General features: G+C 48.0%; 1 protein-coding gene across 1 annotated transcript in view; it reads right to left on the bottom strand.

Annotated features, from left to right (window-relative positions):
• DCUN1D3 (defective in cullin neddylation 1 domain containing 3) overlaps window positions 1–27,766 on the bottom strand; it is a 135,582-nt gene that overhangs the window by 25,956 nt on the left and 81,860 nt on the right. Inside the window, exon 2 of the mRNA XM_063934425.1 lies at window positions 2,144–2,674. Coding sequence (XP_063790495.1) covers window positions 2,144–2,674 — 531 coding nt within the window. The remainder of the gene's footprint in view (window positions 1–2,143; window positions 2,675–27,766) is intronic.

Genomic DNA, 27,766 nt, shown 5'->3' with positions numbered 1-27,766 from the left:
GCCTTTTATGTAAGGAGTTGACACTGTCGGTTTATACCTTGCACCTATCCATCCACTCTGGTGTCGGCCCCACAGGGGGCGACATCACATTTATAGGCATCTGCTCTGCCATCACATAAGCCTCCTCATCAAACGTGTCGACACAGCCGTACCGACACACCGCACACACACAGGGAATGCTCTGACTGAGGACAGGACCCCACACAGCCCTTTGGGGAGACAGAGAGAGAGTATGCCAGCACACACCAGAGCGCTATATAATTTAGGGATTAACACTATATTGAGTGAATTTTTCCCAATAGCTGCTTGTATATACAATATTGCGCCTAAATTTAGTGCCCCCCCTCTCTTTTTAACCCTTTGAGCCTGCAAACTACAGGGGAGAGCCTGGGGAGCTGTCTTCCAGCTGCACTGTGAAGAGAAAATGGCGCCAGTGTGCTGAGGGAGATAGCTCCGCCCCTTTTTCGCGGACTTTTCTCCCGCTTTTTTATGGATTCTGGCAGGGGTATTTATCACATATATAGCCTCTGGGGTTATATATTGTGATATATTTGCCAGCCAAGGTGTTTTTATTGCTGCTCAGGGCGCCCCCCCCCAGCGCCCTGCACCCTCAGTGACCGGAGTGTGAAGTGTGTATGAGTAGCAATGGCGCACAGCTGCAGTGCTGTGCGCTACCTTGGTGAAGACTGATGTCTTCTGCCGCCGATTTTCCGGACCTCTTCTTGCTTCTGGCTCTGTAAGGGGGACGGCGGCGCGGCTCCGGGAACGAACACCAAGGCCAGTTCCATGCGGTCGATCCCTCTGGAGCTAATGGTGTCCAGTAGCCTAAGAAGCCCAAGCTAGCTGCAAGCAGGTAGGTTCGCTTCTTCTCCCCTTAGTCCCTCGCTGCAGTGAGCCTGTTGCCAGCAGGTCTCACTGTAAAATAAAAAACATAAAATAAACTTTCTTTCTAGGAGCTCAGGAGAGCCCCTAGTGTGCATCCAGCTCAGCCGGGCACGGAAATCTAACTGAGGCTTGGAGGAGGGTCATAGTGGGAGGAGCCAGTGCACACCAGGTAGTCTAAAAGCTTTCTTTAGTTGTGCCCAGTCTCCTGCGGAGCCGCTATTCCCCATGGTCCTTTCGGAGTTCCCAGCATCCACTAGGACGTTAGAGAAATATAATTGGCATCTTATTTACTGTAAATGCATCTTCTGACTAATTATTTTGCATGTACTAGTAAAAAAATAAAAATAAAATAATAGTATAGAATTGAAAATAATTTGCATGTATTCAGGTAAATATCCCCACACCTTGACAGAACATGAATAATTAGGCATTGCGTTTATATTTGCAATGCAGCATATCATAAAGCTCACCACACACACACACGAGTGTGAGCAACGTCCAGTATGGATGCACATAAACCTAGGTGGACAAGATTTGGCCATTTGTCACCCCATATCAACCCACAACAGATTACTTCCAGCATGATTGAGGCCTCTTAACGTGGTCACACGTGGCAGCTGATCGGGAAAACTCTCCGTCATCCGTCCTGTGTGTCCTCAGCATGACCCCCACCCCCTTTCCGCTTCTGTGAGCGCCCTACATACGGGTGCAGACTATATCACAGTGTGCACTATGCTCCTATGGGATCAGAAAATCGAAGCTTTATATATAAAGCAGCACATAAGATTCAACCAACCAATCCCAGCCGTTGCAGGAGCGTTATAAGCCATCAGCAAACACTCCTGCACTGGATACACACCTATACAATCGTCGGCCCATTTGAACTGCCCAATAATTGTATCCGTGTGTACCCACCTTTATTCATGTGGGAAGATTACTAATCTACATCCAATAGTTATTATTGGGCACTGTTTTTAGTTCTCTACCATCGGTCATTTTAGGTAAAGTGACTGCAGTGTTTTCCAGTAGGATTATGGGAAAGAAGTTTGCTGTGCAGAAGGAATACTTTCTCCCAAATGATTAAAATTAAACGTCATATATCTTCAGGTCTAACAAATGTGTTAAACTTTTATACCTAGATTTGTGAATAGTATACATAGCTCTTTTATACACGGCAACTTGTGTTTTAGACTCAGAGGTCCTGTAGGCCACAATTTTTCATGACATCAATCTTGCGTATATGAAGTGGTGAACTGACCTAGTAAATTTGCACATGGTTGCTGCTTGAAATTTCCAAGCTAAAACTAGCACCCTAAATTCTGTTGGGTCCACACACAGATCATTGCAAAACCGTTCCATGCCTTCCTCCAAGATGGCATCCTCCCGCTCATCCTTGTATCTTCTAAACAATTCTTCAATCCGCTGTAAAGAGGACACTGCCACGCCCATCCCTTGCTCTTTTTTCTTTGCATCACCACAAGGTTCCAGCGGATTAGTTGACTCTACTGCGGCATCCTGCGCTTTCTTTGTTCCATTGACTAAGATATCCCCTGAGGCCTTCCCACCTGCTGGCGTGTGTTCTTCTTTGTGCCCTGAGCTTCTCTTTTGTGACTTGTTCGACTCCCGCTCACCATTTTTGCTGCCTAGTGTGGATGATGGATTCTTACACTTTGTGACACACTGGCCCATGTTGAGGGTGTCCAGTATTAGTGCAGTCCGCCTTGTACCAGACACCGCCTCAAACGATGTTCGATACACGTCAACATTCCATCCCGAGGAGCTGTCTAACCTGCGAGAAAACAAAAAAAACAAAAACATAAGGCAAAATAGGATACAAACACAAAAAGCATTTGTTCACCAATGAAGTAGTAAAAATAAGAATTTACTTACCGATAATTCTATTTCTCATAGTCCGTAGTGGATGCTGGGGACTCCGAAAGGACCATGGGGAATAGCGGCTCCGCAGGAGACTGGGCACAAAAGTAAAAGCTTTAAGACTACCTGGTGTGCACTGGCTCCTCCCCCTATGACCCTCCTCCAAGCCTCAGTTAGGATACTGTGCCCGGACGAGCGTACACAATAAGGAAGGATTTTGAATCCCGGGTAAGACTCATACCAGCCACACCAATCACACCGTACAACCTGTGATCTGAACCCAGTTAACAGCATGATAACAGAGGAGCCTCTGAAAAGATGGCTCACAACAATAATAACCCGATTTTTTGTAACAATAACTATGTACAAGTATTGCAGACAATCCGCACTTGGGATGGGCGCCCAGCATCCACTACGGACTATGAGAAATAGAATTATCGGTAAGTAAATTCTTATTTTCTCTGACGTCCTAGTGGATGCTGGGGACTCCGAAAGGACAATGGGGATTATACCAAAGCTCCCAAACGGGCGGGAGAGTGCGGATGACTCTGCAGCACCGAATGAGAGAACTCCAGGTCCTCCTCAGCCAGGGTATCAAATTTGTAGAATTTAGCAAACGTGTTTGCCCCTGACCAAGTAGCTGCTCGGCAAAGTTGTAAAGCCGAGACCCCTCGGGCAGCCGCCCAAGATGAGCCCACTTTCCGTGTGGAATGGGCTTTTACAGATTTTGGCTGTGGCAGGCCTGCCACAGAATGTGCAAGCTGAATTGTACTACAAATCCAACGAGCAATAGTCTGCTTAGAAGCAGGAGCACCCAGCTTGTTGGGTGCATACAGGATAAACAGCGAGTCAGATTTTCTGACTCCAGCCGTCCTGGAAACATATTTTCAGGGCCCTGACTACGTCCAGCAACTTGGAATCCTCCAAGTCCCTAGTAGCCGCAGGCACCACAATAGGCTGGTTTAAGTGAAATGCTGAAACCACCTTAGGGAGAAATTGAGGACGAGTCCTCAATTCTGCCATGTCCGTATGAAAAATTAGGTTAAGGGCTTTTATAGGATAAAGCCGCCAATTCTGAGACACGCCTGGCTGAGGCCAGGGCTAACAGCATTACCACTTTCCATGTGAGATATTTTAAGTCCACAGTGGTGAGTGGTTCAAACCAATGTGATTTTAGGAACCCCAAAACTACATTGAGATCCCAAGGTGCCACTGGAGGCACAAAAGGAGGCTGTATATGCAGTACCCCCTTGACAAACGTCTGGACTTCAGGAACTGAAGCTAGTTCTTTTTGGAAGAATATTGACAGGGCCGAAATTTGAACCTTAATGGACCCTAATTTTAGGCCCATAGACAGTCCTGTTTGCAGGAAATGCAGGAAACGACCCAGTTGAAATTCCTCTGTAGGGGCCTTCCTGGCCTCACACCACGCAACATATTTACGCCAAATACGGTGATAATGTTGCACAGTTACATCCTTCCTGGCTTTGATCAGGGTAGGGATGACTTCATCCGGAATGCCTTTTTCCTTCAGGATCCGGCGTTCAACCGCCATGCCGTCAAACGCAGCCGCGGTAAGTCTTGGAACAGACATGGTCCCTGCTGGAGCAGGTCCTTTCTTAGAGGTAGAGGCCACGGGTCTTCCGTGAGCATCTCTTGAAGTTCCGGGTACCAAGTCCTTCTTGGCCAATCCGGAGCCACGAGTATAGTCCTTACTCCTCTCCTTCTTATGATTCTCAGTACCTTGGGTATGAGAGGCAGAGGAGGGAACACATACACTGACTGGTACACCCACGGTGTTACCAGAGCGTCCACAGCTATTGCCTGAGGGTCCCTTGACCTGGCGCAATATCTGTCCAGTTTTTTGTTGAGGCGGGACGCCATCATGTCCACTTTTGGTTTTTCCCAACGGTTCACAATCATGTGGAAGACTTCTGGGTGAAGTCCCCACTCCCCCGGGTGGAGATCGTGTCTGCTGAGGAAGTCTGCTTCCCAGTTGTCCACTCCCGGAATGAACACTGCTGACAGTGCTATCACATGATTTTCCGCCCAGCGAAGAATCCTTGCAACTTCCGTCATTGCCCTCCTGCTTCTTGTGCCGCCCTGTCTGTTTACGTGGGCGACTGCCGTGATGTTGTCCGACTGGATCAGCACCGGCTGACCCTGAAGCAGAGGCCTTGCCTGACTTAGGGCATTGTAAATGGCCCTTAGTTCCAGGATATTTATGTGAAGTGACGTTTCCATGCTTGACCGCAAGCCCTGGAAATTTCTTCCCTGTGTGACTGCTCCCCAGCCTCTCAGGCTGGCATCCGTGGTCACCAGGACCCAGTCCTGAATGCCGAATCTGCGGCCCTCTAAAAGATGAGCACTCTGCAACCACCACAGGAGAGACACCCTTGTCCTTGGAGACAGGGTTATCCGCTGATGCATCTGAAGATGCGATCCGGACCATTTGTCCAGCAGATCCCACTGAAAAGTTCTTGCGTGGAATCTGCCGAATGGAATCGCTTCGTAAGAAGCCACCATTTTTCCCAGGACCCTTGTGCATTGATGCACTGACACTTGGCCTGGTTTTAGGAGGTTCCTGACTAGGTCGGATAACTCCCTGGCTTTCTCCTCCGGGAGAAACACCTTTTTCTGTACTGTGTCCAGAATCATCCCTAGGAACAGAAGACAAGTCGTCGGAATCAGCTGCGATTTTGGAATATTTAGAATCCATCCGTGCTGTCGTAGTACTACTTGAGATAGTGCTACTCCGACCTCTAACTGTTCTCTGGACCTTGCCCTTATCAGGAGGTCGTCCAAGTAAGGGATAATTAAGACGCCTTTTCTTCGAAGAAGAATCATCATTTCGGCCATTACCTTGGTAAAGACCCGGGGTGCCGTGGACAATCCAAACGGCAGCGTCTGAAACGGATAGTGACAGTTCTGTACCACAAACCTGAGGTACCCTTGGTGAGAAGAGCAAATTGGGACATGGAGGTAAGCATCCTTGATGTCCAGAGACACCATATAGTCCCCTTCTTCCAGGTTCGCTATCACTGCTCTGAGTGATTCCATCTTGAATTTTAACCTTTGTATGTAAGTGTTCAAGGATTTCAGATTTAAAATAGGTCTCACCGAGCCGTCCGGCTTCGGTACCACAAACAGCGTGGAATAATACCCCTTTCCCTGTTGTAGGAGGGGTACCTTGATTATCACCTGCTGGGAATACAGCTTGTGAATGGCTTCCAATACCGCCTCCCTGTCGGGGGGAGACGTTGGTAAAGCAGACTTCAGGAACCCGCGAGGGGGAGACGTCTCGAATTCCAATTTGTACCCCTGAGATACTACCTGCAGGATCCAGGGTCCACTTGCGAGTGAGCCCACTGCGCGCTGAAATTCTTGAGACGGGCCCCCACCGTGCCTGAGTCCGCTTGTAAGGCCCCAGCGTCATGCTGAGGACTTGGCAGAAGCGGGGGAGGGCTTCTGTTCCTGGGAAGAGGCTGTCTGCTGCAGTCTTTTTCCCCTTCCTCTGCCCCGGGGCAGATACGAGTGGCCTTTTGCCCGCTTGCCCTTATGGGGACGAAAGGACTGAGCCTGAAAAGACGGTGTCTTTCTCTGCTGAGAGGTGACCTGGGGTAAAAAGGTGGATTTCCCAGCCGTTGCCGTGGCCACCAGGTCCGATAGACCGACCCCAAATAACTCCTCCCCTTTATACGGCAATACTTCCATATGCCGTTTGGAATCCGCATCACCTGACCACTGTCGCGTCCATAACCCTCTTCTGGCAGAAATGGACAGCGCACTTACTCTTGATGCCAGAGTGCAAATATCCCTCTGTGCATCTCTCATATATAGAAATGCATCCTTTAAATGCTCTATAGTCAATAATATATTGTCCCTGTCCAGGGTATCAATATTTTCAGTCAGGGAATCCGACCAAGCCACCCCAGCACTGCACATCCAGGCTGAGGCGATTGCTGGTCGCAGTATAATACCAGTATGTGTGTATATACTTTTTAGGATATTTTCCAGCTTCCTATCAGCTGGTTCCTTGAGGGCGGCCGTATCAGGAGACGGTAACGCCACTTGTTTTGATAAGCGTGTGAGCGCCTTATCCACCCTAGGGGGTGTTTCCCAACGCGCCCTAACCTCTGGCGGGAAAGGGTATAATGCCAATAATTTTTTAGAAATTAGCAGTTTTTTATCGGGGGAAACCCACGCTTCATCACACACCTCATTTAATTCATCTGATTCAGGAAAAACTACGGGTAGTTTTTTCACACCCCACATAATACCCTTTTTTGTGGTACTTGTAGTATCAGAAATGTTCAAAACCTCCTTCATTGCCGTAATCATGTAACGTGTGGCCCTACTGGAAAATACGTTTGTTTCCTCACCGTCGACACTGGAGTCAGTGTCCGTGTCAGGGTCTGTGTCGACCACCTGAGGTAACGGGCGCTTTAGAGCCCCTGACGGTGTTTGAGACGCCTGTACAGGTATTAACTGATTTGCCGGCTGTCTCATGTCGTCAACAGTCTTTTGTAAAGTGCTGACACTATCACTTAATTCCTTCCATAAGACCATCCAGTCAGGTGTCGACTCCCTAGGGGGTGACATCACTAATACAGGCAATTGCTCCGCCTCCATACCATTTTCCTCCTCATACATGTCGACACAACGTACCGACACACAGCACACACACAGGGAATGCTCTGATAGAGGACAGGACCCCACTAGCCCTTTGGGGAGACAGAGGGAGAGTTTGCCAGCACACACCAGAGCGCTATATATATACAGGGATAACCTTATATAAGTGTTTTTCCCTTATATAGCTGCTGTATAGATTTATCTGCCAATTTAGTGCCCCCCCTCTCTTGTTTTACCCTGTTTCTGTAGTGCAGGACTGCAGGGGAGAGTCAGGGAGCTTCCCTCCAACGGAGCTGTGAGGAAAAATGGCGCCAGTGTGCTGAGGAGATAGGCTCTGCCCCCTTCTCGGCGGCCGTTCTCCCGCTTTTTTATGGAAAAACAGGCATGAGTTAAATGCATCCATATAGCCCAGGAGCTATATGTGATGCATTTTTTGCCCCCTAAGGTGTTTATATTGCGTCTCAGGGCGCCCCCACCCAGCGCCCTGCACCCTCAGTGACCGGAGTGTGAAGTGTGCTGAGAGCAATGGCGCACAGCTGCGGTGCTGTGCGCTACCTTATTGAAGACAGGACGTCTTCTGCCGCCGATTTTTCCGGACCTCTTCTGCTCTTCTGGCTCTGTAAGGGGGACGGCGGCGCGGCTCTGGGACCCATCCATGGCTGGGCCTGTGATCGTCCCTCTGGAGCTAATGTCCAGTAGCCTAAGAAGCCCAATCCACTCTGCACGCAGGTGAGTTCGCTTCTTCTCCCCTTAGTCCCTCGATGCAGTGAGCCTGTTGCCAGCAGGTCTCACTGAAAATAAAAAACCTAAAACTAAACTTTTTTCTAAGCAGCTCAGGAGAGCCACCTAGACTGCACCCTTCTCGTTCGGGCACAAAAATCTAACTGAGGCTTGGAGGAGGGTCATAGGGGGAGGAGCCAGTGCACACCAGGTAGTCTTAAAGCTTTTATTTTTGTGCCCAGTCTCCTGCGGAGCCGCTATTCCCCATGGTCCTTTCGGAGTCCCCAGCATCCACTAGGACGTCAGAGAAATATAAGTATATCAAGGACTAAGACTCTGCATAGCATCTACGAAAAGGTTCATTGAAAGGTATTTTATTCTATGTTGCTGCTCTACTGATTCAGCATTGGCAGAACAAAGAACCTGCAACAAATGGGGAGTTTTCCAGGTGAAAGGTTAAGAAAGTCTTGACATGGCTTCAATATAGCTCCCCATGCAAACGGGGATACAGGATAACAAATGGTGTGCAAATGTATATTACAATGTATTAATGAAACAGCAATATCAGCATTAAACAAAGTGCGATTTTTAACCCTAAACAATATTTCTTATCCAAGATGGCAAAATCAAATCACCTAAATTATAAAGGCTTAAGAGGACCTAGGCAAGCTCTCTGCTGGCATTTACAATGGATAAGGAATGTTATATTAGCAAGATTGGTTTCAACTATTCTGGGCAGGAAATGGTATTATTGTTTATAAACATGATGGGGAATTTACCATTACTGAAAAGTAGTACCTGGGTCCCTGGCATATGCTGGGTCACCTCAGTCTGCCTCCCGCTCCACTCCACCCTACCCCAAACTGGGTGCTATGGCGGATTCAGTATGATCCTTCGGCCCTCACGGGCTCTGCACTTGTCACACCTTAGGGCCCCCACAGGGTTATATGCCCCCTCGGGCGGTGGCATGGACCACCACCCTAACGGGGATTCCAGCCGGTCGTCGGGATTCCAAATGCAGATATTTCACCGGGAGTTGGGATCCAACGTCAGTATCCCGACAGCCAGCAAAATTAATACCTCCCACTATGGCACCCTGGGGTGCCTATAGTTAGTCACCCAGGACCAACTCAAGTTATTCATGGACAATGTAATAAGCAAAATCAGTGCTTGTGGCATCCAATCATAAAATATGCCGAAAATCCTTTCCCTCACTACGTTACTGAAGGGTCAATCCATATCAAACTGAAATTAATTGGTTGCTTTACCATTTATTTATTTTTTACTTTGTGTGTGTTATGACCCCTGTAAGTTAGTAGTCAGAAACCACAATTACTTTATTTTTATTTACCTTTATATGAAGATGGCGGACATTTTTGTATCATGGCGTATGACATTTTTTACTGTTGCGGACATTTGGGGTAAATGCAACAGATCAGCTCAGAACAGTCATAGAAAGCTGGGATAAAAACCATTAATTTTCAGCACATTTCAAGCTACATGTGTTTCATATAACTATTTTCCTACCTCACTTCCTTATGACTGAAATTTAAGGCTAACGTTGTTAGATGTAAAATAAAAATTGTATTTCAGTGGGAAGGACAACATTTCCAGAGCTGTAATTTTGTTTAGGAATAGTTATAGACTCAAAAGAAATGGCAAACAAATTTTGACTTATCTGTTTTGTCTACTTTTATTATTAGAACACTTTTGGTTTGTTTTTCAGGGTTTTTTTTACCTAAATTGACCTCTTACATATCTGGTGGAGGAACTGCTAAAAATGTAAAATTCACAGTATACACAGTACTCTGAGGGGCAACACTAAAAAAATTTTGACATTTCATTTTTTCCCCCATTTTTTTTTACATTTTTAACTTTTAAATTAAAATGCATTTACATCCTCCAGCAAATACTAGAAATAAAAACAGAGAAAGAAAATGAAGCACATGAATTAAGGTGCTAATAGACAAGGTAATGTTATTGTTCATTTAATGTTAATTTTAAATGAAAAACATACGTGGTAATATATTCTCATTGCTTTAGTGAGTTGTACAATGGATCTTAAACACTAGCATTAACTTCTAATAACGGCAGTCACTAACAAAATGTTTCCCTAATAAGCATTATATACAAGTAGCCATTTTTAGTTATGAAGTCAGGTTTGTGAACAGTAGATTATATCAAGTAATACACTTAAGAAGAAAAAAAACACAAAACAAACAGGATCATGTTGGATGTGAAGGGCAGATATAACATGTAACTGCACACCGGCCAGCTGAAAAGAGTCAACACATGAGTTGACCAAAGGACTTGCCTTTCAGTTGGTTTGAAATATAACATGTTTCCTAATAAAGAAAATTCCTAAAATTATTAATGCAATACAAATTATACCACTTTTACACTCGCAGGAAAGTTCATTCCCGGGAATGTGTCCCGGTATATTTGCCGGGACACATTCCCGGGAATGACCCTTTCACATTAGCGGGCTGACCCGGCATATTGCCGGGTCAGTGACGTCACCGCCGAGTCTCCCAGAGGCGGTGCTTGGAGATAATCTTCTCCAAGCACCGCCTCCTCCTATGAAGAGAACGGGTGCCGGGTCGCCTTGACCCGGTATACCCGTTTACACTGGCAGCTTCCCGGGACGGTCCCGGGTTCAACCCTGCTTTTGACCTGGGATGAAATCCCGGGATGCTCGTCCCGGGAAATTGTCCCTGTACCCATTTACACTGAGAAGAATCCCGGGATGATGCGCGTTCACGTGCAATATCCCGGGATTTTTCTGCGAGTGTAAAAGGGGTATAAGTAGATTCATGCTCATTTGGCAGGTATCAAGTCTCCTAAATTTCAAAAGTAAAAAAAAAAAGAAAAAAAAAAAAAAGAAACTAGCAAAACATTTTGCACTGCATCGTGCATTTTCCTGACAGAATCAACTTCAGGGAAAAAAAAAATATCTCTACTAAATTAAGAATAGAATAAAAAGTCCTATCATGCATAAAACAGACCAAGGACCAAATTCTGATTTGGAAGTGAAGCAAACACCACAAAACAAAATAAAACACAAGTAATGTTCTGTCTGGAACAAGCCTTGTTGCCATGCAAAGAAGCACATACAGTACATTTAGATTTTTTTCTGTGCAGGGAAAATACTGGCTGCTTCTGCATGTAGGCCACAAATGTTAGACAGCTTTTCCAATGCCAGGATGCGGTTAGTATCCTGGGCATGAGGGAAGCTGGTGGAACACCGGCGCCAGAACACTGCACGCTGACACTTGGAGGGTAAGTATTGGGTCCCCTGTTAGGGTTAGGACACAGGAAGGGGGGGAAGGGATGTGTGTGGCTATATTAAGATTAAGCAATGGGGGGAGGGGCTTAAGGGTAGCTCTAGCCGCCACCCCAAGCAGGATATGGGTTAGATAGGAAAAATGACTGTATTGCGCTAAATTAGTCCAAGGTGCATATATAAATGAAATCACTCATTAATATGATTATCTATTGTTTATTTCAATATTATCAATATATAAAAATCAATAAAAGCCTACATACAACTTTTCAGTGAGCTCACTTGAATTCTTAACTATACGTTATATATACTTGTGCACATAGATATCTCCTAAAAATACACTTTATTAAAATGTACCTTAGTACTATATTGAGAAGATCTCATATATTAACCTGCAATGCAGAATTTTAGATTGCTTGTATTGCTTCCATTTTTTTTATAATTGCACCAACAGTTGAATTCTTCTCACCAAGCTGCTTGCCTATTGTCGAGCAGCTCCCAGCCTTGTACAGCTCTACAATTTTTGTCCCTGGTGTTCTTAGACCGCTCTCTGGTCTTGGCCATGGTGGAGAGGTAGCAGTCTGACTGTTTGAGGGTGCGGACAGGTGTCTTTTATACAGATAACCAGTTCAAACAGGTGCCATTAATACAGGTAACGAGTGGAGGATAGAAGAGCTTCTTAAAGTAGTAACAGGACTGTGAGAGCCAGAAATCTTGCTGCTTGGTAGGTGTCCAAATATTTATTTTCCACAAGAATATACATGTAAATTATTTAAAAATCATACAATGTGATTTCCTGTGGGTTTTTTTTTTCAGATTCAGTCTCTCACAGTTGAAGTGTACCTATGATGGAAATTACAGACCTCTCAACTTTTTAAGTGGGTCAACTTGCTGCACAATCGGTGGCTGTCCAAATACTTTTTTGCCCCAGTGTGTGTGTGTGTCTCTCTCTCTATATCTATCTATCTCTCCATCCATCCATACCACACACACACACACACACACACACACACACACTATATGGACAAAAGTATTTGGCCACATCTGTTACTTACGGAGTTCTGGTGGCTAACTCAAACCCATTTCCACTGGTGTATAAAATCCAGCACCTAGCCATGCAGTCTCCATTTGCAAACATTTGTGATACAAAATGGGTCATTCTGAAGAGCTCAGTGACTTTAAGCATGGTACTGTGATAGGATGCCACCTTTGAAATAAGTTTGTGAAACTCCATCCCAGCTGGATATTCGACGGTCCACTGTAAGTGATAATTATTAGAAAGAGGAAGGGTTTAGGAACAGCAGCAACTCAGCCATGAAGCAGAAGACCACGTAAAATCACAGAGAGAGGTCAACCTAAGGTGCATGTTGCGTAGCAGTTGCCAATACTCTGTTTCCATAGCTGAAGAGCTTAATGGAATGGGTTTCCATGGCTGAGCAGCTGCATGCAAGCCTCACATCACTGAGTCCAATGCCAAGCGCTGGATGGAGTGGTGTACAGCACAACGACACTGGACTGTGGAGCAGTGGAAACGTATTCTGTGGAGTGACGAATCACTCTTCTGTTTGGCAGTCAGGTGCGCCAGTCTGGGTTTGGCAGATGCCGGAAGAAAGTTACCAGCCTGACTGCATTATGCCAACTGTGAAGTTTGAGGGAGGAGGGATAATGGCATGGGGCTGTTTTTCAGGGTTTGGGCTAGGCCCCTTATCTCCAGTGAAGGGCAATCTTAATGCTTCAGACACTTTGGACAATGCTATGCTTTCAACTTTGTGGCAACAGGTTGAGGAAGGCCCTTTTCTATTTCAACATGATTGTGTCCTAGTGCACAAAGCAAGGACTAAAAAGTCATAGTTTGAGGAGTTCAGTGTAGAAGTAGTGTTCACTCTAGGTGTCTTTCACAGGGCGCTGCGCCCTGCCCCTTTTTTAGACACCTGAATGCCGCCCTGCCCGTTTGTGTGCGCCCTCCCGCCCCGCACTTTGCTGCCCGCCGGACACATTAACCACACTGCAGTGATCGCAAAGAGGGACTCGGATTTTAAAAGTGAGCGGGTCACGCAGGACGCTCTGTTTTTTGCTGACCGCCGCCTCACAGCCAATAGAAATCCCCAAGCCCTGCCTCACCAGCCAATAGCCGCCGGCAGCTTCTCAACATCCAATCGCTGCCGGCAGCGTCTCCCAATCCAAGCGCCACCTGAGACGTCGGTCCCTCCTCCCTGCGCTGATCTCCAACCCATTGAATGTGCTGGGGGCAACCGGGCGCGGACATCACGATGACAGGAGAATGGAAGATGCAGGAGGGAGCCGAGGAGGAGAGGAGCGCCTTCACCACAGGCAGCCCGGTGGGTCTGCTGCAGAGAACATGAGCTGGGGCCGAGCGGGACATGTCAGTGCGGTCGGGCACCACGACCGCAAAGTACCAAGAGGTCAGAGCGCTGCGACCTGGGGGAATGGTGATAAATCTTTAGTTTCACAAACGTGCGGGCGGGCCTTTCCTATATTTCTTTAATAACATGGCCAATACCTGCACATTATACCTGTGAGGGCGCTTCCTGTTACGCTGCATCTTATTCACCCAGCGTCCCAACTACTAGTGCACACATCCTGCCCCCTGCTACCACTACTGCACCCATCCTGCCCCCTGCAACCACCACTACTGCACCCATCCTGCCTCCTACCACTGCTGCACCTATCTTACCCCCTGCTACCACTACTGCACCTATCCTACCCTCTACCACTACTGCACCCATCCTGCCTCCTACCACTGCTGCACCTATCTTACCCCCTGCTACCACTACTGCACCTATCCTAACCCCTACCACTACTGCACCCATCCTGCCCCCTGATACCACCACTACTGCACCTATCCTGTCCCCTGCTACCACCACTACTGCACCCATTAAACCCCACATACCCACACAGTGCCCATTATAAACACCCCCATACCCACACAGTGCTCAGTATTCACACCCCCACAGTGCCCATCATACACACACCCCATGCCCACACAGTGCTCATTATACACCCGCCAGAGCTCATAAAACCCTCTAAACCCACACAATGTCCAGTATGCACACCCCCATAGTGACCATCATACGCACACCCATCCCACACAGCGCCCATCATATGCACACCCCTATACCACACAGCGCCCATCATATGCACACCCCTATACCACACAGTGCCCATTATACACCCCCCACAGCTCTCAATGCTCTATACCCACACAGTACTCATTATACACACTTACAATGCTCATAGCACCCTCTATACCCACACACCCGCACAGTGGCCATCATACGCACAACCCATACATTGCTCATTCCCCCCCCACCCCTTCCCAAAGCGCCTAGCATATGGGTACTCCATACCCACAGTGCCCAGGATACATCCCCCTATACACAGTGACCAGCATACATAATCTCCCATATCCACACACAGTGCTCAGCATAGACACAACTGCCACACCCACACAGTGCTCAGCATACACACAAACAATCCCCAAACCAAAGCAGTGCCCAGCATACGCACACACCCCATACTCAGACAGTGCCCAGCATACGCACACACCTCGTGTTATAGCGGTAGGGCTTTAACAAGGACACAGAGAAGCTGATCTTAAAAGTTGACAGGGAGCAGGAAGCACCGAATCCTGGGTACTGATGCCTCCCTACCCCTAACACTGCCTACAGCACTACCTGCACCTAACCCTCTATTTGCCCCCCAATACTGCCATAACTGCTATCTACCATGTGGGGTGGTCTAATGCTATGTGGGGAGGCATAAGGGGATCTCAAAAGCATACGTTGCTATGGGACCCAGAAACTGAAGTAGTACCCAAATTTTTAAAACTGAGGGGGTCCCTGGGACCCACTTTTTTTTTGGCTCAGCGCGATCACTGTGTCTCCCTGCATGAGAGACAGAGACCTCCGCGTCCCGCCCACCTCGTCCCGCCCTTAGCTGTTAGCTGTCGCAGCTCCCCTCCTCTGTGAGCAGACTATAGGTCTGCTCATGATCTGATGAGACAGGAGGGCTGGGTTTGCCTCTCCCACCGAGACAAACCCAGCCCTCCCTCCTCTGTGTACATGGATCAGTGTGGTGGCCATTTTCAACCAGCTCCGCGATGTGTGAGGGGGGACCCGCAGCATCAGCCCCCAGTATGTAAGATTGGCACAAAAAAAGCGGAGATCAAAAATGTGCCCTACCTGGTGCAATGTTTCTCAGTGCTCTCTACCTGGTGCAATGTTTCTCAGTGCTCTCTACCTGGTGCAATGTTTCTCAGTGCTCTCTACCTGGTGCAATGTTTCTCAGTGCTCTCTACCTGGTGCAATGTGTCTCAGTGCTCTCTACCTGGTGCAATGTGTCTCAGTGCTCTCTACCTGGTGCAATGTGTCTCAGTGCTCTCTACCTGGTGCAATGTGTCTCAGCGCTCTCTACCTGGTGCAATATGTATAACGTGCTCTCTACCTGGTGCAATGTTTCTCTGTGCTCTCTACCTGGTGCAATGTGTCTCAGTACTCTCTACCTGGTGCAATGTGTCTCAGTGCTCTCTACCTGGTGCAATGTGTCTCAGTGCTCTCTACCTGGTGCAATGTGTCTCAGCGCTCTCTACCTGGTGCAATGTGTCTCAGTGCTCTCTACCTGGTGCAATGTGTCTCAGCGCTCTCTACCTGGTGCAATATGTATAACGTGCTCTCTACCTGGTGCAATGTTTCTCGGTGCTCTCTACCTGGTGCAATGTTTCTCAGTGCTCTCTACCTGGTGCAATGTTTCTCAGTGCTCTCTACCTGGTGCAATATGTATAACGTGCTCTCTACCTGGTGCAATGTTTCTCGGTGCTCTCTACCTGGTGCAATGTGTCTCAGCGCTCTCTACCTGGTGCAATGTTTCTCAGCGCTCTCTACCTGGTGCAATGTGTATAACGTGCTCTCTACCTGGTGCAATGTGTCTCAGTGCTCTCTACCTGGTGCAATATTTATAACGTGCTCTCTACCTGGTGCAATGTTTCTCGGTGCTCTCTACCTGGTGCAGTGTGTCTCAGTGCTCTCTACCTGGTGCAGTGTGTCTCAGTGCTCTCTACCTGGTGCAGTGTGTCTCAGTGCTCTCTACCTGGTGCAGTGTGTATAACGTGCTCTCTACCTGGTGCAATGTTTCTCGGTGCTCTCTACCTGGTGCAGTGTGTCTCAGTGCTCTCTACCTGGTGCAGTGTGTCTCAGTGCTCTCTACCTGGTGCAGTGTGTCTCAGTGCTCTCTACCTGGTGCAGTGTGTCTCAGTGCTCTCTACCTGGTGCAGTGTGTCTCAGCGCTCTCTACCTGGTGCAATATGTATAACGTGCTCTCTACCTGGTGCAATGTTTCTTAGTGCTCTCTACCTGGTGCAATGTGTCTCAGTGCTCTCTACCTGGTGCAATATGTATAACGTGCTCTCTACCTGGTGCAGTGTGTCTCAGTGCTCTCTACCTGGTGCAGTGTGTCTCAGTGCTCTCTACCTGGTGCAGTGTGTCTCAGTGCTCTCTACCTGGTGCAATGTTTCTCAGTGGTCTCTACCTGGTGCAATGTGTATAACGTGCTCTCTACCTGGTGCAATGTTTCTCGGTGCTCTCTACCTGGTGCAGTGTGTCTCAGTGCTCTCTACCTGGTGCAGTGTGTCTCAGTGCTCTCTACCTGGTGCAGTGTGTCTCAGTGCTCTCTACCTGGTGCAGTGTGTCTCAGTGCTCTCTACCTGGTGCAGTGTGTCTCAGCGCTCTCTACCTGGTGCAATATGTATAACGTGCTCTCTACCTGGTGCAATGTTTCTCGGTGCTCTCTACCTGGTGCAATGTTTCTCGGTGCTCTCTACCTGGTGCAATGTTTCTCAGTGCTCTCTACCTGGTGCAATGTTTCTCAGTGCTCTCTACCTGGTGCAATGTTTCTCAGTGCTCTCTACCTGGTGCAATATGTATAACGTGCTCTCTACCTGGTGCAATGTTTCTCGGTGCTCTCTACCTGGTGCAATGTGTCTCAGTACTCTCTACCTGGTGCAATGTTTCTCAGCGCTCTCTACCTGGTGCAATGTTTCTCAGCGCTCTCTACCTGGTGCAATGTTTCTCAGCGCTCTCTACCTGGTGCAATGCGTCTCAGCGCTCTCTACCTGGTGCAATGTGTATAACGTGCTCTCTACCTGGTGCAATGTTTCTCGGTGCTCTCTACCTGGTGCAGTGTGTCTCAGTGCTCTCTACCTGGTGCAGTGTGTCTCAGTGCTCTCTACCTGGTGCAGTGTGTCTCAGTGCTCTCTACCTGGTGCAGTGTGTCTCAGTGCTCTCTACCTGGTGCAGTGTGTCTCAGTGCTCTCTACCTGGTGCAGTGTGTCTCAGCGCTCTCTACCTGGTGCAATATGTATAACGTGCTCTCTACCTGGTGCAATGTTTCTTAGTGCTCTCTACCTGGTGCAATGTGTCTCAGTGCTCTCTACCTGGTGCAATATGTATAACGTGCTCTCTACCTGGTGCAGTGTGTCTCAGTGCTCTCTACCTGGTGCAGTGTGTCTCAGTGCTCTCTACCTGGTGCAGTGTGTCTCAGTGCTCTCTACCTGGTGCAATGTTTCTCAGTGGTCTCTACCTGGTGCAATGTGTATAACGTGCTCTCTACCTGGTGCAATGTTTCTCGGTGCTCTCTACCTGGTGCAGTGTGTCTCAGTGCTCTCTACCTGGTGCAGTGTGTCTCAGTGCTCTCTACCTGGTGCAGTGTGTCTCAGTGCTCTCTACCTGGTGCAGTGTGTCTCAGTGCTCTCTACCTGGTGCAGTGTGTCTCAGCGCTCTCTACCTGGTGCAATATGTATAACGTGCTCTCTACCTGGTGCAATGTTTCTCGGTGCTCTCTACCTGGTGCAATGTTTCTCGGTGCTCTCTACCTGGTGCAATGTTTCTCAGTGCTCTCTACCTGGTGCAATGTTTCTCAGTGCTCTCTACCTGGTGCAATGTTTCTCAGTGCTCTCTACCTGGTGCAATATGTATAACGTGCTCTCTACCTGGTGCAATGTTTCTCGGTGCTCTCTACCTGGTGCAATGTGTCTCAGTACTCTCTACCTGGTGCAATGTTTCTCAGCGCTCTCTACCTGGTGCAATGTTTCTCAGCGCTCTCTACCTGGTGCAATGTTTCTCAGCGCTCTCTACCTGGTGCAATGCGTCTCAGCGCTCTCTACCTGGTGCAATGTGTATAACGTGCTCTCTACCTGGTGCAATGTTTCTTAGTGCTCTCTACCTGGTGCAATGTGTCTCAGTGCTCTCTACCTGGTGCAATATTTATAACGTGCTCTCTACCTGGTGCAATGTTTCTCGGTGCTCTCTACCTGGTGCAGTGTGTCTCAGTGCTCTCTACCTGGTGCAGTGTGTCTCAGTGCTCTCTACCTGGTGCAGTGTGTCTCAGTGCTCTCTACCTGGTGCAGTGTGTCTCAGTGCTCTCTACCTGGTGCAGTGTGTCTCAGTGCTCTCTACCTGGTGCAGTGTGTCTCAGCGCTCTCTACCTGGTGCAATATGTATAACGTGCTCTCTACCTGGTGCAATGTTTCTTAGTGCTCTCTACCTGGTGCAATGTGTCTCAGTGCTCTCTACCTGGTGCAATATGTATAACGTGCTCTCTACCTGGTGCAGTGTGTCTCAGTGCTCTCTACCTGGTGCAGTGTGTCTCAGTGCTCTCTACCTGGTGCAGTGTGTCTCAGTGCTCTCTACCTGGTGCAATGTTTCTCAGTGGTCTCTACCTGGTGCAATGTGTATAACGTGCTCTCTACCTGGTGCAGTGTGTCTCAGTGCTCTCTACCTGGTGCAGTGTGTCTCAGTGCTCTCTACCTGGTGCAGTGTGTCTCAGTGCTCTCTACCTGGTGCAGTGTGTCTCAGTGCTCTCTACCTGGTGCAGTGTGTCTCAGCGCTCTCTACCTGGTGCAATATGTATAACGTGCTCTCTACCTGGTGCAATGTTTCTCGGTGCTCTCTACCTGGTGCAATGTTTCTCGGTGCTCTCTACCTGGTGCAATGTTTCTCAGTGCTCTCTACCTGGTGCAATGTTTCTCAGTGCTCTCTACCTGGTGCAATGTTTCTCAGTGCTCTCTACCTGGTGCAATATGTATAACGTGCTCTCTACCTGGTGCAATGTTTCTCGGTGCTCTCTACCTGGTGCAATGTGTCTCAGTACTCTCTACCTGGTGCAATGTTTCTCAGCGCTCTCTACCTGGTGCAATGGTTCTCAGCGCTCTCTACCTGGTGCAATGTTTCTCAGCGCTCTCTACCTGGTGCAATGCGTCTCAGCGCTCTCTACCTGGTGCAATGTGTATAACGTGCTCTCTACCTGGTGCAATGTTTCTCGGTGCTCTCTACCTGGTGCAGTGTGTCTCAGTGCTCTCTACCTGGTGCAGTGTGTCTCAGTGCTCTCTACCTGGTGCAGTGTGTCTCAGTGCTCTCTACCTGGTGCAGTGTGTCTCAGTGCTCTCTACCTGGTGCAGTGTGTCTCAGTGCTCTCTACCTGGTGCAGTGTGTCTCAGCGCTCTCTACCTGGTGCAATATGTATAACGTGCTCTCTACCTGGTGCAATGTTTCTTAGTGCTCTCTACCTGGTGCAATGTGTCTCAGTGCTCTCTACCTGGTGCAATATGTATAACGTGCTCTCTACCTGGTGCAGTGTGTCTCAGTGCTCTCTACCTGGTGCAGTGTGTCTCAGTGCTCTCTACCTGGTGCAGTGTGTCTCAGTGCTCTCTACCTGGTGCAATGTTTCTCAGTGGTCTCTACCTGGTGCAATGTGTATAACGTGCTCTCTACCTGGTGCAATGTTTCTCGGTGCTCTCTACCTGGTGCAGTGTGTCTCAGTGCTCTCTACCTGGTGCAGTGTGTCTCAGTGCTCTCTACCTGGTGCAGTGTGTCTCAGTGCTCTCTACCTGGTGCAGTGTGTCTCAGTGCTCTCTACCTGGTGCAGTGTGTCTCAGCGCTCTCTACCTGGTGCAATATGTATAACGTGCTCTCTACCTGGTGCAATGTTTCTCGGTGCTCTCTACCTGGTGCAATGTTTCTCGGTGCTCTCTACCTGGTGCAATGTTTCTCAGTGCTCTCTACCTGGTGCAATGTTTCTCAGTGCTCTCTACCTGGTGCAATGTTTCTCAGTGCTCTCTACCTGGTGCAATATGTATAACGTGCTCTCTACCTGGTGCAATGTTTCTCGGTGCTCTCTACCTGGTGCAATGTGTCTCAGTACTCTCTACCTGGTGCAATGTTTCTCAGCGCTCTCTACCTGGTGCAATGTTTCTCAGCGCTCTCTACCTGGTGCAATGTTTCTCAGCGCTCTCTACCTGGTGCAATGCGTCTCAGCGCTCTCTACCTGGTGCAATGTGTATAACGTGCTCTCTACCTGGTGCAATGTTTCTTAGTGCTCTCTACCTGGTGCAATGTGTCTCAGTGCTCTCTACCTGGTGCAATATTTATAACGTGCTCTCTACCTGGTGCAATGTTTCTCGGTGCTCTCTACCTGGTGCAGTGTGTCTCAGTGCTCTCTACCTGGTGCAGTGTGTCTCAGTGCTCTCTACCTGGTGCAGTGTGTCTCAGTGCTCTCTACCTGGTGCAGTGTGTCTCAGTGCTCTCTACCTGGTGCAGTGTGTCTCAGTGCTCTCTACCTGGTGCAGTGTGTCTCAGCGCTCTCTACCTGGTGCAATATGTATAACGTGCTCTCTACCTGGTGCAATGTTTCTTAGTGCTCTCTACCTGGTGCAATGTGTCTCAGTGCTCTCTACCTGGTGCAATATGTATAACGTGCTCTCTACCTGGTGCAGTGTGTCTCAGTGCTCTCTACCTGGTGCAGTGTGTCTCAGTGCTCTCTACCTGGTGCAGTGTGTCTCAGTGCTCTCTACCTGGTGCAATGTTTCTCAGTGGTCTCTACCTGGTGCAATGTGTATAACGTGCTCTCTACCTGGTGCAATGTTTCTCGGTGCTCTCTACCTGGTGCAGTGTGTCTCAGTGCTCTCTACCTGGTGCAGTGTGTCTCAGTGCTCTCTACCTGGTGCAGTGTGTCTCAGCGCTCTCTACCTGGTGCAATATGTATAACGTGCTCTCTACCTGGTGCAATGTTTCTCGGTGCTCTCTACCTGGTGCAATGTTTCTCGGTGCTCTCTACCTGGTGCAATGTTTCTCAGTGGTCTCTACCTGGTGCAATGTGTATAACGTGCTCTCTACCTGGTGCAATGTTTCTCGGTGCTCTCTACCTGGTGCAATGTTTCTCGGTGCTCTCTACCTGGTGCAGTGTGTCTCAGTGCTCTCTACCTGGTGCAGTGTGTCTCAGTGCTCTCTACCTGGCGCAATGTGTATAACGTGCTCTGCCTGGCGCAAAGTGTAGAATGTGCTCTGCCTGGCGCAATATGTATAACGTGCTCTACCTGTCGCAGTGTGTATAGGAGGTTCTACCTGGTGCAGTGTGTATTAGCTGCACTACTGTGTGGTGTAATGTGAATTGCCACTATTATGTGGCCATGCCCCTTCCCCACGAAAAACAACTCCCCTAAATTTTTGCTGCGCGCCTTTGGCGCGCACTGCCCATTCTTTATCATGTGGGAATGGGAGGACCAAGCATTATAGTATATACCTAATTTTGCCCTTCTAACTGAAAAATGTGCCCCCCCCCCCGAACGAAAAATGTACCCTCCCGAATGAAAAATGTGCCCTACCCGTGATCAGCACCCTGCCCTAAAAAAATCCTAGAGTGAACACTATAGAAGTACTTGACTGGCCCGCACAGGGTCCTGACTTCATCCCCATTGAGCACCTTTGGAATGAGCTGGAATGAAGATTGCGAGCCAGGCCTACTCGTCCAACATCACTGTCGGACATCATAAATGCTCTACAGAATGAATGGGCACAAATTACCACAGAAACACTCCAAAATCTTGTGGAAAGCCTTCCAAGAAGAGTGGAAGCTGTTATAGCAGCAAAAGGGGTGCCAACGCTCTATTAAAGTATATGTATTTGAACACAATGTCATTACAGTCGCTGTTGGTATAATGGTCAGGTGTCCAAAAACTTTAGTACAGTTTATATACACATACATCATACAGATCTTCTAGTTCTCTCACATTAAAATAACGGTACGCCCACGTTTAGGATCTTTCTTCCAAATCACTGCTCAGTCACATTTATAAAATGTAAAATAATTTTTCCCCTATGACAATAAAAGGACCCGCAATACGGAAACCCCCTTTAACATGGATTTGGTAATCTAATAAGCATAACAGTACATGAGGACATCTTCATCAATAAGCATCACATGTCTGGAAATCAGGGGGAAATGTAAAAACAAACAAGATAAGGGCTGACATACAGTTCAGATCTATAACAAGCCTTTCTACTTAAAACAATAACACATGTCATAATGAGGCTGAAAATAAAAAGCGGTCACACCCACAAACAGAGCTAGTTATGCTAACAAGGCCCGAGTGGCCCTGTCACAGAGGAACATAATAGCAGCCTGTTCTCCCAGGACAATACTACTGCACAGCAGGCACTCCACCGCCTGGAACCAGAAGTCACAGCTTACCACTGGCTGGCAAGGTATAGCCACAATCAGTGACTGCCTCTGTAAGGAATACTGTGCTGGGGCTTGTAGGTTTGTCACTGGCTGTCAGAGTGGGCTGGGACTTGTCATTTCACAACTGGGAGATATTTAGGTTGTATACATTTGCCTTCTACATTACCACTGCATATGTATGCGCTGTAAACCTGTACTATTAAGGTGCATACACATTTGCAGAGAAAATGAGTAACGTCGCTCACTTTCTCGACAAGTGTGTATGCCATCGCCTACCAGCAATGCGCAGCCCCGCGGGTCGTTAATGGCCCTTGCTGTTGGCCTTGCAGGCAGCTCAATTTGGACTGTCATCCAAGAGCTGCCTGCACAACCTCGCCACTACGTGACGTCACTGAGCGATATGGTCATCATATCGCTCAGTGTGTAGCCCTGCCGCCGACCGCCCCGGCAGCGGAAACACTAGGCGATGTCGCTCAGAGCACGTCGTCTAGTGTGTACCCACCTTTAGAAACCAAACACAACATTTTTCTTAGGTAGTTTTGTATATTTTATTTAATTTTGTTGCTTTGACACCAGCAAGACATTCTTTTTTTACTCTCCCGAAGAAACTGCTAGTCGCCAATTGCACGCTCCTATTTTTCGCACCTATCCTATTCCAAAATGGTGAAAATGGGACTTGTGCATTAATTTTAGCAAAACCAGAGATAAGTATACTAGAAAATCTATGTGTACCCCCCAAAAAAATCCACACTAATATAAAAAAAAAATCAAAAAATCACAGAATTCCATTAGTAGCCATAATAAAACTATTTGGTGTAATTAAACACTTGCCTGGCATGGTCATGCCTGCAAGGATGCGACCAGTCAGATGAACAGTGTTAGCAGCAGCAGGGAAGGGAAACCTGCACCCTGCCCTACTGATTGCCGTGCTGCTGATCGGTAAGCATGGCAGGACCCCCCCCCCCCCCCCCTCCAGCGGTTGCAGACAATACCTGCTGAGGAGTGTAAATTAACCCCCCCCCCCAAGCCACCTCCAGAAACCCCCTATATACCTGGAGGCTGTCCCGGCTTTCAAAATGAAAGCCGCGATGGTCGTGATGTTTCCGATGGTCACGATGTTCCCGATCGATGTTTCAAGGTTTGAGAGAATGTAAAAAAATAAAAATAAATACACACATATAATATATATATTTGTTTGTATATTGCGGGGTTAATCTTTGGTTAACTGTTATTAACTGTGGCCACAGGCCTTTTTCATGCACCCCTGTGTAAACTCATTTGTTCTAAACCTGTGTTAGCTGTTCCTTAGTAATTTATCAGCCAGTGTCAGGTGACTAGTGTACCTTTAAAAGCCATAAGATATGTGGCAGGTATACCTTAAACCTAGTGGGCATATTTGCAGTTATATTATGTGTGATACAGTTGCCAGGTTTAAATTTTTAAGACTGTGATAGTGTAGGACCTGCAAGAAGGTGGGGTACCTTGGCGAGCGGTTTGCAGGCTTCCGTGCATTGGCCAATTCACTAACTAAACCCCCACCATTTATCTATCTATATCTATCTATCTATATATTTTATTTTATTTTTTTCTTTTAAACTAAAATCATTTTGGATAGGGTTAAATTATTGTTCTTCACCTAATTCACTTATAAAAATCCCTGTCAATTTCGGAGCGGTTTTTGAGGAAAAAGTGTTTATAATAAGAATTTACTTACCGATAATTCTATTTCTCATAGTCCGTAGTGGATGCTGGGGACTCCGTAAGGACCATGGGGAATAGCGGCTCCGCAGGAGACTGGGCACATCTAAAGAAAGCTTTAGGACTATCTGGTGTGCACTGGCTCCTCCCCCTATGACCCTCCTCCAAGCCTCAGTTAGGATACTGTGCCCGGACGAGCGTACACAATAAGGAAGGATTTTGAATCCCGGGTAAGACTCATACCAGCTACACCAATCACACCGTATAACCTGTGATCTGAACCCAGTTAACAGCATGATAACAGAGGAGCCTCTGAAAGATGGCTCACAACAATAATAACCCGATTTTTGTAACAATAACTATGTACAAGTATTGCAGACAATCCGCACTTGGGATGGGCGCCCAGCATCCACTACGGACTATGAGAAATAGAATTATCGGTAAGTAAATTCTTATTTTCTCTAACGTCCTAAGTGGATGCTGGGGACTCCGTAAGGACCATGGGGATTATACCAAAGCTCCCAAACAGGCGGGAGAGTGCGGATGACTCTGCAGCACCAAATGAGAGAACTCCAGGTCCTCCTCAGCCAGGATATCAATTTTGTATAATTTTACAAACGCATTTGCTCCTGACCAAGTAGCTGCTCGGCAAAGTTGTAAAACCGAGACCCCTCGGGCAGCCGCCCAAGATGAGCCCACCTTCCTTGTGGAGTGGGCATTTACAGATTTTTGGCTGTGGCAGGCCTGCCACAGAATGTGCAAGCTGAATTGTACTACAAATCCAACGAGCAATAGTCTGCTTAGAAGCAGGAGCACCCAGCTTGTTGGGTGCATACAGGATAAACAGCGAGTCAGATTTCCTGACTCCAGCCCTCCTGGAAACATATTTTCAGGGCCCTGACAACGTCTAGCAACTTGGAGTCCTCCAAGTCCCTAGTAGCCGCAGGCACCACAAATAGGTTGGTTCAGGTGAAACGCTGAAACCACCTTAGGGAGAAACTGAGGATGAGTCCTCAATTCCGCCCTGTCCGAATGGAACATCAGATAAGGGCTTTTTCAGGATAAAGCCGCCAATTCTGACACGCGCCTGGCCCAGGCCAGGGCCAACAGCATGACCACTTTCCATGTGAGATATTTTAACTCCACAGATTTAAGTGGTTCAAACCAATGTGACTTTTGGAACCCAAAACTACATTGAGATTCCAAAGTGCCACTGGAGGCACAAAAGGAGGCTGTATATGCAGTACCCCTTTTACAAACGTCTGAACTTCAGGGACTGAAGCTAGTTCTTTTTGGAAGAAAATTGACAGGGCCGAAATTTGAACCTTAATGGACCCCAATTTCAGGCCCATAGACACTCCTGTTTGCAGGAAATGTAGGAATCGACCCAGTTGAATTTCCACCGTCGAGCCTTACTGGCCTCGCACCACGCAACATATTTTCGCCAATTGCGGTGATAATGTTTTTGCGGTTACATCCTTCCTGGCTTTGATCAGGATAGGGATGACTTCATCCGGAATGCCTTTTTTCCTTCAGGATCCGGCGTTCAACCGCCATGCCGTCAAACGCAGCCGCGGTAAGTCTTGGAACAGACAGGGACCTTGCTGGAGCAGGTCCCTTCTTAGAGGTAGAGGCCACGGATCCTCCGTGAGCATCTCTTGAAGTTCCGGTTACCAAATCCTTCTTGGCCAATCCGGAGCCACGAATATAGTGCTTACTCCTCTCCATCTTATCAATCTCAGTACCTTGGGTATGAGAGGCAGAGGAGGGAACACATACCCTGACTGGTACACCCACGGTGTTACCAGAGCGTCTACAGCTATTGCCTGAGGGTCCCTGGACCTGGCGCAATACCTGTCGAGTTTTTCCCAACGGTTTATAATCATGTGGAAGACTTCTGGGTGAAGTCCCCACTCTCCCGGGTGGAGGTCGTGCTGAGGAAGTCTGCTTCCCAGTTGTCCACTCCCGGAATGAATACTGCTGACAGTGCTATCACATGATTTTCCGCCCAGCGAAGAATCCTTGCAGCTTCTGCCAGTGCCCTCCTGCTTCTTGTGCCACCCTGTCTGTTTACGTGGGTGACTGCCGTGATGTTGTCCGACTGGATCAACACCGGCTGACCTTGAAGCAGAGGTCTTGCTAAGCTTAGAGCATTGTAAATGTCCCTTAGCTTCAGGATATTTATGTGAAGTGATGTCTCCAGGCTTGACCATAAGTCCTGGATATTCCTTCCCTGTGTGACTGCTCCCCAGCCTCGCAGGCTGGCATCCGTGGTTACCAGGACCCAGTCCTGAATGCCGAATCTGCGGCCCTCTAGAAGATGAGCACTCTGCAACCACCACAGCAGGGACACCCTTGTCCTTGGTGACAGGGTTATCCGCTGATGCATCTGAAGATGCGACCCGGACCATTTGTCCAGCAGGTCCCACTGGAAAGTTCTTGCGTGGAATCTGCCGAATGGGATTGCTTCGTAGGAAGCCACCATTTTACCCAGAACCCTTGTGCATTGATGCACTGAGACTTGGCTCGGTTTTAGGAGGTTCCTGACTAGCTCGGATAACTCCCTGGCTTTCTCCTCCGGGAGAAACACCTTTTTCTGGACTGTGTCCAGGATCATCCCTAGGAACAGAAGACAAGTCGTCGGAACCAGCTGCGATTTTGGAATATTGAGAATCCAACCGTGCTGCAGCATTACTACCTGAGATAGTGCTACACCGACCTCCAACTGTTCCCTGGATCTTACCCTTATCAGGGAATCGTCCAAGTAAAGGACTAACTAAAATTCCCTTCCTTTGAAGGAATATCATCATTTCGGCCATTACCTTGGTAAAGACCCGGGGTGCCGTGGACCATCCATACGGCAGCGTCTGAACTGATAGTGACAGTTCTGTACCATAAACCTGAGGTACCCTTGGTGAGAAGGGTAAATTTTGACATGAAGGTAAGCATCCTTGATGTCCCGAGACATCATGTAGTCCCCTTCTTCCAGGTTCGCAATCACTGCTCTGAGTGACTCAATCTTGAATTTGAACCTCTGTATGTAAGTGTTCAAAGATTTTAGATTTAGAATCGGTCTCACCGAGCCGTCCGGCTTCGGTACCACAACAGTGTGGAATAATACCCCGTTCCCTGTTGCAGGAGGGG

Source organism: Pseudophryne corroboree, chromosome 7 (assembly GCF_028390025.1).
Source record: "Pseudophryne corroboree isolate aPseCor3 chromosome 7, aPseCor3.hap2, whole genome shotgun sequence".
Lineage (NCBI taxonomy): Eukaryota > Metazoa > Chordata > Amphibia > Anura > Myobatrachidae > Pseudophryne > Pseudophryne corroboree.
Note: the sequence above shows the minus strand (reverse complement) of the source record. Positions and strands in the feature narration are given on the sequence as shown.